This window comes from Hyalella azteca, unplaced genomic scaffold (genome assembly GCF_000764305.2).
Source record: "Hyalella azteca isolate HAZT.00-mixed unplaced genomic scaffold, Hazt_2.0.2 contig5580, whole genome shotgun sequence".
NCBI classification, from domain to species: Eukaryota; Metazoa; Arthropoda; class Malacostraca; order Amphipoda; family Hyalellidae; genus Hyalella; species Hyalella azteca.
The window spans coordinates 316,282-331,250 of record NW_025935765.1 but is presented as its reverse complement, the minus strand read 5'-3'; the positions used below and the strand labels follow the sequence as shown (position 1 = coordinate 331,250).

At 38.4% G+C, this 14,969-nt stretch overlaps 1 protein-coding gene across 10 annotated transcripts in view; it reads left to right on the top strand.

The window, feature by feature from the left end:
• LOC108665694 (polypyrimidine tract-binding protein 2) overlaps positions 1-14,969 on the top strand; it is a 170,773-nt gene that overhangs the window by 146,527 nt on the left and 9,277 nt on the right. For 6 of the 10 annotated variants that reach the window (XM_047880560.1, XM_018152472.2, XM_018152474.2 and 3 more), the window contains 8 exons: positions 3,908-3,959; positions 5,102-5,160; positions 5,544-5,709; positions 7,492-7,614; positions 9,654-9,692; positions 11,368-11,498; positions 13,092-13,125; positions 14,669-14,761. In XM_047880560.1, the coding sequence (XP_047736516.1) occupies positions 3,908-3,959; positions 5,102-5,160; positions 5,544-5,709; positions 7,492-7,614; positions 9,654-9,692; positions 11,368-11,498; positions 13,092-13,125; positions 14,669-14,761 (697 nt within the window). The remainder of the gene's footprint in view (positions 1-3,907; positions 3,960-5,101; positions 5,161-5,543; positions 5,710-7,491; positions 7,615-9,653; positions 9,693-11,367; positions 11,499-13,091; positions 13,126-14,668; positions 14,762-14,969) is intronic. The other 4 variants (XM_047880561.1, XM_047880563.1, XM_047880562.1 and 1 more) reach the window with 4 other exon arrangements.

Sequence of the window (14,969 nt, the reverse complement as noted above, 5' to 3'; positions counted from 1 at the left end):
GGCCGTTGCTCATCCTAATCTAAATATTTTGAGTGCCTTCTCTGCCCTCTGACGGAGCGACCACTCGAAAGACCTTGAGTGCTACTGCAAGCTTTCCTATCTACCGATGGCATTCCCTTTGCCCCTGTACCGACCGCACTCGTTCAATTTGAATTTTATTCGCTTTTGGTTACTGATTCATTCAAATGAATTCTATTAAAGAAATTCTCGCCAGCATATATGAATCTGGTCCTTGCACCGACAATATCATGCACTCATCAACATATTCACATTTTCGTAGTAACACGCGCGGTGCTTATAAGGATTGCCATAAAGTATATGAGCGACATCTCATAAATGTTCAAGTTTTTTGACCAGTTACTGGCGTTAGGATTCGATTGCTAATTCAGGCGATTATCTATATTTTTGCTGTGAGAGATGTCTTTCTCGGAAATGGGACACAATTAACGGAGTTGAATTTTTCACCCAACTGCGAACAATTCCAAGGGTCCCAGCCGTTGCACGAGGAACAAGGGGGAGATGCTAATTTATGAGAGCCCTTGTAAGCTTTCTTGGACTTGGCTCCCCCAAGTTGTTTGATCCACTAACTCCCCTGACCACAACAACACCAACGACTTGCTTGTAGAGGCAGCTGTACGATGGGTGGTTCACTTTTCAATGCTTCAGCGAGGCTATCTGATATTTATCAGAAAATAGTCGTTTTCTAGTTGCTTTTCATTGTATGAGGTTGTGGAAAAAATCTGTGCTGGGTTTTGATCTCGTGTTGAAGACGTTTGAAGCTGATTCAGGAACGAAAACCGGAGTTGTCTTAAAATATATTGTTTCAATTAATTTTTAACGCATCTACGGTAGGGGCAAACCGGGACCACAGGAAGGGTTATTTTTCAGCATTCGCACTGAAATCGTGCGTCTGAATTTTTCAGCATTCGCACTGAAATCATGCGTGTGAAGTCGTTATTTTGCTCATTACTTTTTACACTAGTTTTTGCCATGATTGCTGCTACTTATTATTGCTGCAATTATTTCAGAGCATGCCTTTATGACAGTCGATGTCTCGGCTCTCGTGCTGAGAACAAGTCTATGCATGTATGTGTCGAAATTTGTTTTGCTCAAACTATCACAATAAATTGACAAATTATTGTAGACCTTATGCAAGATGGGTGTAATATTTGAAATTGGGTGTTGAAGATTGAAGAGATGCTGTAGCAATGGCCACTTGCCTCACTGTAGGAGGGCGACGGGTTCACGGAAGCCAGTGCTTGTCACGAGAAGCAGCCCATCCGAAACCGATAATGCTCGCACTGCTGGAGAGGTGTCACCGGCCTCCTTTGTTTGCTAGCGAAACTCGACGTACTTCTAAGATAATGTCGCGCAACGCATCTCCCTGACCTATACCTATGTACGTCCATAACAATTCCAGCCTGTTGATGTAACGTATACTATTATTGATGGTTTATAAATCATCAAAATTTATTCTATTTTTTAAGACAGATTTTGAAATTTTGTTTGCCCTGTGGAATAGATCTTCCAGAGAAATGGCTGAATTGTAAATTTTTATATGAGAAATGTAGCCGCTCAGGGAGAAATTAAAACAACCTCGTATTAGATCTTGATCAGTCATGGTTTGTTGAATATTGTTGCATGTATGAGATCTCATTTTTATCACGATGAAAATTCTGTTAGCTTTGCCTGTTGAAGCTGGATTTTATTCAATTCATTCACAATGACACCGCTCTATTCTGATTGGCGATGTTTGAATACGTTAATTAAAACAAAGAATGTTTGTTTTTTCAATGATGTGAGCGGACCGTCTGAAAACACATTAAATTTAATTCCAGATCACATAGACATTTTATGATCAACTTTGAATAACTATCTAATCAAGAGTCGTAATAATAATTAGGAAAACTACCTATCTCTTCAGAGTTTTACCTGTGCACCTAGATTATCATCTCGGCTTGGTCAGTGCGTGGAAGTCGAGCCTCGGAAGCTGGCATAGATGCCATGAAACTTCAGCCCACGTTTCCCGGTGGTCATAAAACCTCGATGTTCCAGTGACATACGAGACCTAGAACCCATTCTGGTCATGCAGGGAGTAAGCCATCTGAGTTTTCATTGAGTACATTGTACATGTGTGCCACGGCTTACTGTTCCGGCTCCTAATTTCATAAAAATGTTCTCACTATCATACATATTCCTCATTTATTAATCACCGGCGATTTTTTGGGAGATTGTTTTGGGTAAATTTTTCGGCCATTATTTAAAAAAAATTCTTGGCTCTTTATCTACATTCTGCATGATTGAGTTCTTTGTCATGTGAATCCTTGATCGTTCTCCTTTTAAATTCTTCGGTCTATGTCCCAGAGAATTTTTCGGCATTTGTCTTGGTTAATTCTTTGCGTTCGAAGTTGCTGTCTGGGTTTATTTTGTCGTTCCGTCATTGTGCGTTGAAGCAGTCGTCGTAATTCCTGGTGCAGACCTCAGGTGCAAGCGATAGAAAAGGACGAGCTAGGCGGGTCACGGCGAGATGTTTGTGTACAGAGGCACGAACACCGAGGCTTTCCTTAATTTGATTAGCGGCGCGCCGACCTGCGCTTACCTGCCGTTTGCGTCTGCTTGCTCTTATTGCCGGCGCCCCTGCTGCCGCTTGCTCTTATTGCCGGCGCCCCTGCTGCCGCTTTTCCTTGCTACCGGCGCCCCTGTTGCCGCTTGCTCTTACTGCCGGCGCCCCTGCAGCCGCTTTTCCTTTGCCGCCGGCGCCCTTGCTGCCGCTTGCTCTTACTGCCGACGCCCCTGCAGCAGCTTACTCACATTATCGATAGTTTTGGTGGTGCTGCTACCAACTTGTCTTAGAGTCGATAGTTGTGCTAATAGCTGCACGTATGATTTCAAAGCTCGAGATGTTGCCAGCTCCCGTTTTTTGTTAGTACTTATATTTTGACCTAGCATCTGTTTACAATGCTTACTTTTCATCCTGGCTATGAAGTGAGATGTCAGCTGTGAGGTTTTTAGTCAATTTGATTGTTATTGAATTAGGTGCCGATTTTGCTTTCTGACTAAGGTGCTCATATCAATTTAGCACCATAGATTCTGAACATTTTCGTGTTACTTTTCACTGCTAAGGGCAACATTCAAACGAAATGGATTCAAATATTGCTCATTTAAATGTTCCAATATATTGGTCCTAATTGAGGTACAACTACTTTTCGAACATATGATCATAAGATTTGTTATTGATCTCAGTGCTTTTCAGTTCTTTGCTGCACGACGGAACTAAATCGACAGATCAAAGAAACGTCTTCGTGCGTGCAATAAATTTGTCAGACAACAGTGAGCGTGTGTCGGTCAATAGCTGCAGGTTGCGTGACAAGCCCCTAGCTCGATCTTCTTAATGATGTGGATCACTAGCTAATTGCGTCAGCTCAGTTCTGCCTATACAATTGAATGTTAACCGCGCTGTTATTTTACTGTCATGATGTTCTGTTGATACGTTGCCGTCAACCAGTACGAATTGGTCTAATGTTTTACGATGATATTCTCGAACCGTGCACAAATTTTGCGTTAGATTTCTAAATTTTTGACAAATATTACGTACAGAAAGTCGGTCATTATGCATGACTCGCAGATAATGCGATGGCTGAGTGTTATTTAAACGAAAAAATTATGTAAATTCATCATAATAATATGATGACGCGTAGGAGTTCCTTGGAATGAGGCGCGCCTGTCGATGTCGAATGAAGAAAAATGTAAATTTTATCTTATAGAACTCTTTATATGGTGCCTTACGTTCTTCTACGGAGGCCTTCGCAATAGTATACAAGTTTTAGGAAATAAGCTTTCTCTGTGGTTCTACATGTAATTATTTAGGAATGTGGCTATTAGATTTCATATTAATTTTATTTTTCAGATTTTCACTCGTGTTGGTCGTGTCCTGAAGATCATCACGTTCACAAAGAATAGTAAGTACACTCACACCATTACGGTTACGGGTTTTCACCTCAACCGCTTTACTGTAAATTCTTATGCTTAATGTTTATAGGTCATTATAATTTCAAAGAATGGAAGTGACAAAATCGAAGATTACTAAGCATGGTTGAATTAAGCAGCCAAGACCTTAAACATTGTTTTTTTTTTTTGTGATGCAGAGATCACTCCATGTATTGCGCGCTGGTTCGTGAAAACGAGACAAGCTTCTGTTGATGTGCTTACTCCAAGACGCAATTTTTTTGACGATCCAAAACTCTACTATTTACAATTTGAAAAAGTTTCACGATTGCTAGAAGTACCGGAGTGATGGTCGTTTTATTCGTATTTTATCTATTCGTAAGTCAAAATTGTTGATGAAGAACGGAAGCTGTGCTAGTAGCGGTGCTGCTACACATGGCTTCTCGTGTTTACCCTCTGGCTGACTATTTTGGCCCCTCTGTTTACGTGCCGTGCCTCTGCGCTGCTCCCTTCGCTTCCTGCCATATCTCTGCGTCCCCCCATGTGCCCGTAGCACACGCTCGCCATAAGTGCGAGTTCGTACGCAGCTTTTGACGCTTGAATTGTTATTATTGAAACTCTAGAGTAGCGAATTGAGTAAGAATGTTGTGCAGTGAATATTGCTGAATTAACATAATCTTTGTAGCTGCAGAAACAAGATATTTATTCGCATTTTCTGCTGTGCGTTAAAAGATTACAAATTCGAGTCCTAACATGAGAAGTATTTCGAATTTTAATTTTCTTTGCATGTACCTATCTAAGATGCATACAAAACTTGCCATTTCAACTCATTTTCATATAACGCATGTTGTTCTGTCGCATATTACTCTTAGAAAGGACATGATTCGAAAATATTTCTGTAAAAAGTTTTTTTTTTCGGGTTAGAAGCCTTCTTTGAGGTCACTAAACTCAATACCTAGCATTTGAATTCTGTCTGTTACGATTTCATTTGTCATTTGTGCCAAAATAATTAGTTACCTGGGAAATGTATTGGACTGTTTTACTATGCTCCTGAGAAAGAAAACTTTTAAAACTCAATTTTGAGCCTTTCAATAATTATTTAAAGTGTTTATATTAAAGTGTGAGCCCGTTAATAATTATTTGTTATTGCGTGCAGACACATTCCAAGCCCTGATCCAGTACCCCGATGTCGTCACGGCGCAGGCTGCTAAAATGGTGAGCAGTGAGCATTTTTGGAATTTGATCTATTTTTAAGTTTTCAGACCTTTGATTTTATAAGAAAATGAATCGACCCGTTGGTAAAATATATATGTATTACATTAACAATTCTTTTGATGAATATTCTATTAGGAAACTATAGAATGCATATTCATCTTCTGCATGCTCGTGTAAGTTTACTTTGATATCTTGTTTTCAGAATATATATTTTTTTTTCTTGAAAGATAAGTTAGTTGAGACGTGAATTCAGGTACTAGTCACTTATGTATGTTCTATATTAGCAAAGCAGAACATTCTTCCAGTATTTCTGTTAAATGTGATTAGTTCAATAACTGTGTGCACTAGAAACATTATACCTAAAATTCTCTGTACATTTGCAGACCCTGGACGGTAAGAACATCTACACGGCGTGCTGCACACTGCGTATTGAGTACAGCAAACTGACGAGCCTCAACGTAAGATACAACAACGACAAATCCAGGGACTATACCAACGCCTCTCTCCCCACCGGCGACTCTATGCTGGACAGCGCTCTGGCCATCGGAGGTGAGTGTGTAAGAGAAGGAGGTGAGATAGCAATGCTCGAACTCAGGATTATTCGGGAATCAGGTTAAAGAATTGGTGGGTCGAGATTATATATCCCATGGTAAGAATTCTGTTTTCCTGCGTCGCACTGCGCAAAAAAATTTTCATTTTTTACTTTCATTTATAGAAAAACTTGGGATTTCGTCAATTTATTTAAAGTTTAATAACAGTCGTAAGTCAAATTATAAGAACGAATTGCGAATAAAAACTTGGGAGAGTTTCAGCTAAAAGGTGAGAAGGATAACTTAGCAAATCCCCCCAATAGCCCCACTGCAGCATCGCCTTGCATTCCTCGACAGCCTATCGTGATGCGCTTCATATTTTTCTATAAACCAATCTCGATACAAAATTTATAGTTTCCAAAATAGACAATATTTTTGATGAACCAAGTGAATAAGCTTACTATTCTATGGGCCTAAAAATCTGATGATGAATGCTCGGACGATGCTGCATTCACGATCTACGTCTTCTACTTTGCGCTCTTCACCTCTGCTGCATCTTTCTCTCCTTCTCTTCTTGCTAACTGTTAACTTCTGCATATCCTCACCTTTATTTTCCCTTCCGTATTTTTTATAATGTTGCCAGGTTGAGAACTTGAGCGTGTTTTACTTTGATTACAATCCCGTGTCTGATACGCTCGTGCATTGCGGGTAATGCTTGGCTTATAAAGCATCTGCACAGTTCTTGTGGCCATCATTGCCAGCTTTGTTTTTACCGCGTAAATTTTAACTGAGCCTCCCTATTCCCTGTACAAATGTTGTTCCCAAGCCTCATCACGACCCCTGCCTTGCTAGTGAATAATTTAATCGTTTACCCGATGGTTCTTTCCATGCGCTCCCTTTGCCAATCCCGTGCAGTTTGTAGGACGCTTGTTCAGTTTGTTCTATGAAAGAAATATTGTGTTGCTCACTTGCATATTGCTAGCCTAAGCATTGCCTGCTCTATGTATCTAGAATCTAATATATCGCGTGTTATTTGTACCCAGCGACTTAATTTAACAATTTCTTATCTACTCAGACTCGCGTCTTTGATCTGAACTTCTCCCATTTCTATTTACATTCTCTTTACTCCTCAAAACGAACGTCGAGTATTGTTCATAAAGTTTATTCTTCTTTCACGACGTTACAGAAAATAAATTTAGTTCAATTTTTTTTTCATCTCCATACTCCGGCAGCAACAATTTCTTAACGTTCATGAACCAATGATACTAAACGCGGCCTTTCCTTTTTCATTAAGTCAAATTAGTATGCAAATAACAATCAATTTTAATTGTATTTCTTGAAAATTTAAGAATGATCAAGTGAATGCCTGAAGATTGAATTCAAGTTGAATAACAGCTTGTACGCTCGTATTAATTATTCAAATGAATGCTTCAACCGCACTATGCAGAACTAAAGGCATTCTCTGCATTTTCTGACGCTGTTCTTCTGTACCTTTCATGCTCTTGCTACTCACGTCTTCAACTTGGAACTTGGAAAAAGTTCGTCCCTCACTATACATCGATATCGCAGGCTCACTATTAGAATAGCTTCCATTGAGTATATAAATACCTTGGAGATTGTTTTTCTGAACAATTTGTGCTCTATACATTTGAATCAATAATTTTCCCGTTTAAATACACGTGAGCGATGTTTTGTGTGAGAGGAACTTTAGTTGGCTTGTGCTTGTTGCTCACCGGTCCAAGTCCCCCTAACGATGTGTTGCCCCTCACCCACACCTGAACCAACCCTCCCATCCTGCTAGGCGGCCCCGGTGTGCTGCCCACCCCCTTCAGCGGCATGCAGGGCAGCCTCTCTTCCTCCATCTCCGGTTATGGGGGTTCGCCCATTGGCGGACTTGGAGGTACGAATATGGCCACATTATTAGGTAATTCCTGGTCCTACTCGTCCTTTTATTAAGTTAACTACTTTAAAAATGTGCAGCATATCCTTTTTGCGTTAAGAAGGTCAAAATGTACAGCATATTTTTTTTGGGTTAAGATGTTTTATCTTATCATTCTGTGTCAGCTCTGAGTGCAATGTATTTGTTGTGTGTGTACTTTACATGTCCAGATGGTGCGGTGGTCCTGTTCTGCAAGACTGTCGGGTCGAAAATTGTATTAAATTTGTAAATAATTACCGTACATTTGATCGATTCTGTTGCGATGGTCTTAAAGTGTTGTTTTCCAAGAAAGGTGTGTCGCACGTCGTAAAATTTGTGTGTGATGTGTTACTGTTCCTCAACTGCACACCGGGAAGCACAAAAAGCTGCTCCTTACAATGACCATGAATTTTTGCTATTATTGTTGTGTATTGTTAACCCCGAGTTACAATGGTTACAAGGTTTTGTACTTTAGTTGTGTTTGCAAACTCCTGAATTAGAACCATAATTTTTCTAGGACTAGTAACGGACAAATCGATGTTCTTGTAGGCATCAAATATCATCATGTGCTAAAGGATAAAGTCAAGCATATCGAAATGATCTTGAAGATGATGTTCCCAAATGAGGTCCAGAATTAATTTTTCATCAGAATGGAAGACGGTCTTTTTTCCATCACGGAAATCGTGCCACACCTTTTATGCGAAAAGATACAAATCTCTCGAATTGGCATGGTAAATACATGATTTTATCGGTTTTTCTAATAGTCGCTCGCTCGATGAAATTCGCTTTAAAAGTATTGTTCAATTATGAGAATTTTAACGTTCGTTATGGTCTTCCTGGGAACTCTTGGTTGGATCTTCGTCATAGTTTTTGCCAGTTCTTGTGGTGCTCTCGGTGTTGAATAAACCTGTGGCATATTCTGGGTGAAATAATATAAAGAGAGGTTAAAAAGAATTAAACTCGCTGTGAAATTAACTGGTTTCTCCTTAGCATGATAAGTATTCGCATGCTATTTACGTGTTCATTTTACTTTATTTGTATGTTCCCATTTTATCATGTTTCCTACTTATCATCCTTGACATTTTTTCTCTCGCGTATCGCCACAAATTTATCCTAAATTTTTAACCCCAATTATCTTTTCATATGATCTGCTTGTATATACATTTTCGTCAGTCTAAATATCTGATATTCTTGTATGCCAGAGCTCGGTCATCCCGCCTAAATTTTTCTCGTTCAACTCTTATCAAGTTGTCTTGCTAAAATCGATCTATTCAAGTCCTACGTAAGCGGGCACAAGCTGGTCTGCATTGATGAAGCAACAAGTCACGTTCTGGTCATTTTCCATTATGAAGAAACTGAGCAAAGAAATCATTAACTTCTACTCAAATCTATAATGATTCTCATATTCAACTTCAGTTTAAGAACGATACTGTTTTAGTTTGAGTTGTTCTACGCTCCTGATAATTGCTTTACCGGCACACTAGCTTAAATTTCTCCCTAATCTTGTATCCCGTAAACTTGGTTTATCTTTCAGTGTCAGTAAATTGTTCCATGCTTGTTACGAGCCGTCACTACCCTGCTCCTTTCAACTGATACAAACTTTTGATCCGTCTTGTTCAAATGTACCGCTTACCGTCAATCCCAATTTAATTGTAAAAGATAAATGGATTTTTTTTATATCAAACCAAAGCGAGTTCATCCACTTTCAAACCACAAAAAATGTAAATTTACGTCCTATCACGTTCACAGCCTTTAATCACAGAAGCTTCGATTTAACTTGTAACTCTGTGGTAATTCTGTGTAAGTCTGTAGCAATGCGATTACTGCAGTCCCCAAGTATTCATGTCATCAAATTTATTCCCCATTGCATTCAATGGCTGAAAATGCACATCGCATTATTCTTCAATGCGTTTAATCTTGGCTCTTAATTAAGACAAAGAGAAAACGCCGCGACACGTTGAACAAGACGGTTGGTTAGGTTAGCATCAGTTGGTCTAACGTCGCACTACCCACCACACTCTCTCTATGAGTCTCTTCTCTTTCAGCTCCTAACCTGCAACGCGGAGACGGTCACGGGCACGCAGGTATGTTTCTTCTCTCTTCCATCCTTACTTATTAGCGCATTTTCTCATTTATGGAAAAAATGCACTATTGTGCTCGCCATGTCCGTCCGTCCGTCTGTCCGTGACCTCAAGTTTTCGTCGACGAGAAAATGCGCACTCTGTCACTCACTGCAGTGAGTACTGAGTTAAATTATTATTATCCTGCAATCATACTTCTAGGTAGGTTGCATCTCCATCGGGAATTCGTATTTAAACGTAAATCTTTTTCATTGCTTCCTTTTATCCGATCACTACCTGCAATTTTACATATTCTTCGATCACATATTCCGTATACTTACTCAAGTCATTTAATTTTAAAACATTTTATTTATCGTTTTTTAGAATATACTTTGAACAAATTAAAACAAATAAAACCAACTATATCGGCGTATTTCTCCGATCTAGTTGATGACAATAATTGTGCATTTATGAAGTATTTATTTTATTGTCTGCGCAAACTTTTCAAAATGTGAGTCTGTTCCGTGATAGGAATGTTTAAACCAAAGTTTGCATTTTGTTGAGTGTTTTGGTGCTGCACAACAAACTTACTTTGGCTCCTGGGTTTACATCTTGACAGATATGCGTGTCCTTGTGCACTAAATCTTTTTATCCTGCATTTTTAATGCGAAACTTTCTCAAAATTGTGTTTCATATTGGCTGAATGCTTCATAATTTTGGTCAAGTGTTGCCTACAGAGCGTCATCTCTAAAACTCTTCGTTTTTTCAACGGTGCTTTTATGTTCTCCAAAATGTTTTTCCCGCACGATTGTACCCTTGTCGTGTAATAACTTAGCGTTGGTTATTAAAGATAAGCTCAATAAAAACTACTCTCCAGCGTAACTAAATAATCTCATGTAACTCGAAACCTTCCAACGCCTTCCGCTTACCATGGCTAAACTGCTTCATACTAATGTCGTATGAAGATGATCTAAATTTACATTTCTTGTGTTACTCCAATCGGGGACTTTAGTTCAACTTAAAATTGTCAAATGGTTCGTTTGTGTTGCCAAGCTGAAGTTAGTTGCAATCTCGTGGCTGTGATGGAATTTTCGGCATTCATTTTGTATGAAATGGTTGATCATTTTCTTATGTCGTGTCCATTCCGGTTTTCAGATTGAATACGTAAGACAAGGCATTGCGAAAAAAATGTTTTGCCTCAATCCTATCGAATGTGTTAGTACTGTTGCAATTTATTAGGAAAATCTTTTTAATGAAGTTTTTCTTATTTAATGTGTTAATACTGTTGTAATTTGTTAGGAAAATATTTTTAATGAAGTTTCTGAAATAAAACGAAATTTTTGCGTCTTGGTACAAGGATTTTATTTATTTATTCTTTTTTCCATTTGAATGTGGTTCTAGTCTGATCAAATCAAACATATTGACCCCGAAACCAAATAATGTTAAGAAGTGACTTTAATAAGGTGGACTTCTCGCGTGTTCTAATCAATGTGAACCTCTTGGTCGCTGTCGCTCAACGGGGCTGTTGCTTTCCTACACTTAAGAGATATCATGTAAATACTTTCTACTAATGGTTAGTATAGGTACCATTCTAAATGCGTCCGAATATCATTGCCAGCGGTCAATGTATCTGTTCAACAAGTAACAAATTCGTTTTAACCAAACAAATTCGTTTTAACAGGTTTATTTCCTTATGCAGGCATGCCGACGTTCACGGGCATGCCACTAGCAGGCGTGGCCCCCAACAACAACACGATGGGTGTAGCAGGTCTTCGGCTCCCAGGACAAATGCACTCCTGTGTCGTCCACGTCTACAACCTCAATGAGGAGGTCCGTTTCATCCTCAACGCTATTGACTTGATTAAGCGATCATGCCGTTCACTGTTGCTTTTGAATGCTGTTTTTGAGAAATTGCGCTCGTGGCGACAGAGCCGGAGAGGTATACTTTCCCCTTAGGCTTTTATGCTTGACTGCCTCTCGTTCATAGTGTTAAAGTGTTACCAATGTTAAAGATGATAATTTTACTATCGAGTACCCAAAATAAATTAAATTTAAATTGTGCTCAACAACAACTTGCAAGGAAACGCATAGGCATAGCAAGGAGAAGGCGTTTTGTGATCTTACTTAGTCACGAGTTATTTGGAAGAGACGTGGTTATTATCATTGATATCGGATGTTGTAAGCAATGAACGAAATTTTTACAGCTTTCTCCAGGCCCAAGTTTCTTATCTCTGAAACATACCGCGACGTGAATTTTCTCACTTGTAATATCTGGCAAAGAAAATTATTCGTGATTGTCATTTTTACTATTGACCAAATACAATTCAGGTTTTTGAATATTTTGTAAATACCTCATATTCGGGCTTGTATTAGGCCAGTCAACCATCGAGCGTTTTTATACTTTTTTTTATTATTTTTAGATTGTATTTTGGGTGTTAAAGGAGCCTCGTATACCATTGAACTTTTTGCTTCCTTTGCTTGAAACTTTTCCTGAATTTTTTATATGATGTTTATTTTTGCGATTTTAATTTTTTGCCTATCGTAGCTGTGCTACTTGATTCTCTCTTACTTCTGGCTAACTAAACGTTCTCGTACGAAATCATCGAACTTTCGCTCAATAATCAGGGAAACCTACATCTAAACAAGTCCTTTATAACTAACCATCTCTTGCAACGCGCGCTGTTACTTGGTTGTTAACTCCCCTGATTACTGATTTCGATTTGGAATCGCTTGACGATTTTCTTATTAAATTGAAAGGTTGTGTAGTTTGAAACATTCCGAATACGAGATAAAATACACTTAGACATGAAGCTGGCGCGTGGATAAAGAAGACAGTAACGTGTAAAACTATATTTATTATTTAGGTCCCCTATTTTATGGTGATTTAGATGATAATTGAAGATTTGTGCATAAGTTACTTGTACTGATGTAACCCCTATCACATAAATTAATGATAAGGGAGGGAAAAATTCAAACGCTGCATCGTTGAACGCTGATTAGGCAATCTTTATTGAAAAATTTGATATTTATTTAGTTGCACTTGATCGTAGAAAATATTTTATTGGTATATGAAGTAAGTTGATTTACTCCCAGTAGCCGATGAAGATAACTACTGCTAAATTCACTCACCTTTCTAAAATTTTCTATCGTTGAGTGTGGATAGTATATGTCCACTATAGTGTAGTCTAGCTAGTAAGGCCCTCTCAAGTGGCCATTGTCCTTACCAACTCCCATACCGAGTGATAGAAACATGATACGAAAAGCCGGCTTGCTGGGCTCATCTGCTGACGGTGTTTTAACGTGTCATGTCTCCATGTTCTGTCGCTGTGCCGCCCCCCCTGGATCTACCATCTACTATTCTTGCTGGACTGGCTCCTGTACTACTCGTCTACCTACCTTCTTGGCGAATCTTCTCTACTGTAGATGGTCACACCTGACTCTCTGTTTACCCTCTTCGGTACGTGCCGCCGCCATGTAATCTCTCGACATTTTGCAAACTTTTTATTTTGCTTAGTTTTTTGTGTTAGATTTATAATAAAGTAGATGCTTGATACATTGGCCCGTTCCTGACAGCTTTTTTAGCCTTTTTGTTCAACATAATTTTGTTGAAACCAAATTTATGGTTAGAGTCTTTGGAATTCTTATATACCGGTCCGCACGATACCGCTTTTCTGAAGTCAATGAAACGACTGCCCTGGCCTTATTAAGTAAAACAATTTAAATTGCCTTTTAAATCATCTTCCTGATTTAATACACCTTATTAAGTGCAGTTTTTTTTAAACTGATTGGAGGCTCATGTTAAGCTGCCTTGAGAATGGGCCAAATCCTACATGAAGACGCCATTGTTTTTTTCATTTGTTATTCGTCGCCTCGCATTCTCCCTCCTTTTCAAACCCTCATTCTAATATCTATTAATTTTTTTAAACTTCACTCCTCAATTTTTTTTTTTGCCATGCCAACTCTCGCTTTGAATGCCTAAATGTAAATACTAAAACAAATTGGTAACATCATTGAAGGCGACGAATAACTTCGGTGTTTTTATTGTTCGTGAATATCACTCCTTCAGTGCATTTTACTCTGAGCAAGTATGAAACGTCATATTTCTGTTAATAGATTACTGATATAATATAAGTTATACCTTTTATTCTTTTAGAATTCAAAGTGGTTCATTGTTCTATGCATTTATATACGTAGTTGTTAGACGTGTGTACATAAGGTGAATTTTGAAAACTTCCCATGATGACAGCGAACTTTGCAGGTAATATGTTTCTGGTGACAGTATTATAGGATGATTTTCAATTATTGGTGATTTATTTATCCTTACTAATTTTTTATCAATCTCTGATTGTCTAAAGGGAAGCCTTGAGCATAAATGTGATAATTCATTTTTCTTCATTCGATTCTGTATCTTTTCCCCTGTTCGAATCTTAATACATTCGGCACATGCTGTTTCCTTCTTCGAAAACTTGAGCGCTGATAGTTCATCTAATTATTCGGTAATTTTGAAATTGTTTCTTAAAGAAAAATTAAATTTTACGCTTCTATATAATAAAAGTAACTCTTGCCAATATCATAAAATTGAGATTCAGTAACCATTTGGTATCAAAAAAGTTTCTGTGGCCTCGTGTAGCTAAGATTTTGACTTTCTTATAAAATTGTAAAATTCGCGCCTCATGAGATTTCTGCAGCACTTCAATCAAGGAGTAAGATAAGAATGAATGTTGATTCTTGGAATGTGAACCCATATTTCTTTTGCCACACTCGTGCACGAAAAAGCTTGACTTTTCCTCAATCTTGTGCACGTTGAACCCATTCATTAATTGTGAATTTTTTAATGCAATCTGAGCATCCAACTGCACAGGTGAAGCTCTAAATAAGCACAACTTATGTAGTAATTATCAAGGTTTAATACTTCATGACTGAATTAGATCCTTTGATGTAGCAATAAGTGTATTTTTCGTCTTGAACGTGTCAGTGACCTGGTTTGTATACGCGCGCAGGTGTTTACGGGGATGTACAACGCGTCAAGATCCTCTACAATAAGAAGGACAGCGCCTTGGTGCAGCTCAGCGAACCTCATCAGGCACATCTTGGTGAGATACTTGAATAAATACAAGATTTCATGATAAAGATATGATTGTGGCCGATAATGTATTGCGATCGTTGAATATTGAAGTTAGAAAAGTTTTGGTCTTTTACCTCTGTAGGCTGTTTTGTGTTGAATATGAAAGGAAACACCTTTTGGAAAGTATTTGGCCTTCATCATTTGGAACTTTATACTTGAACAAAATGTGAGCTCTA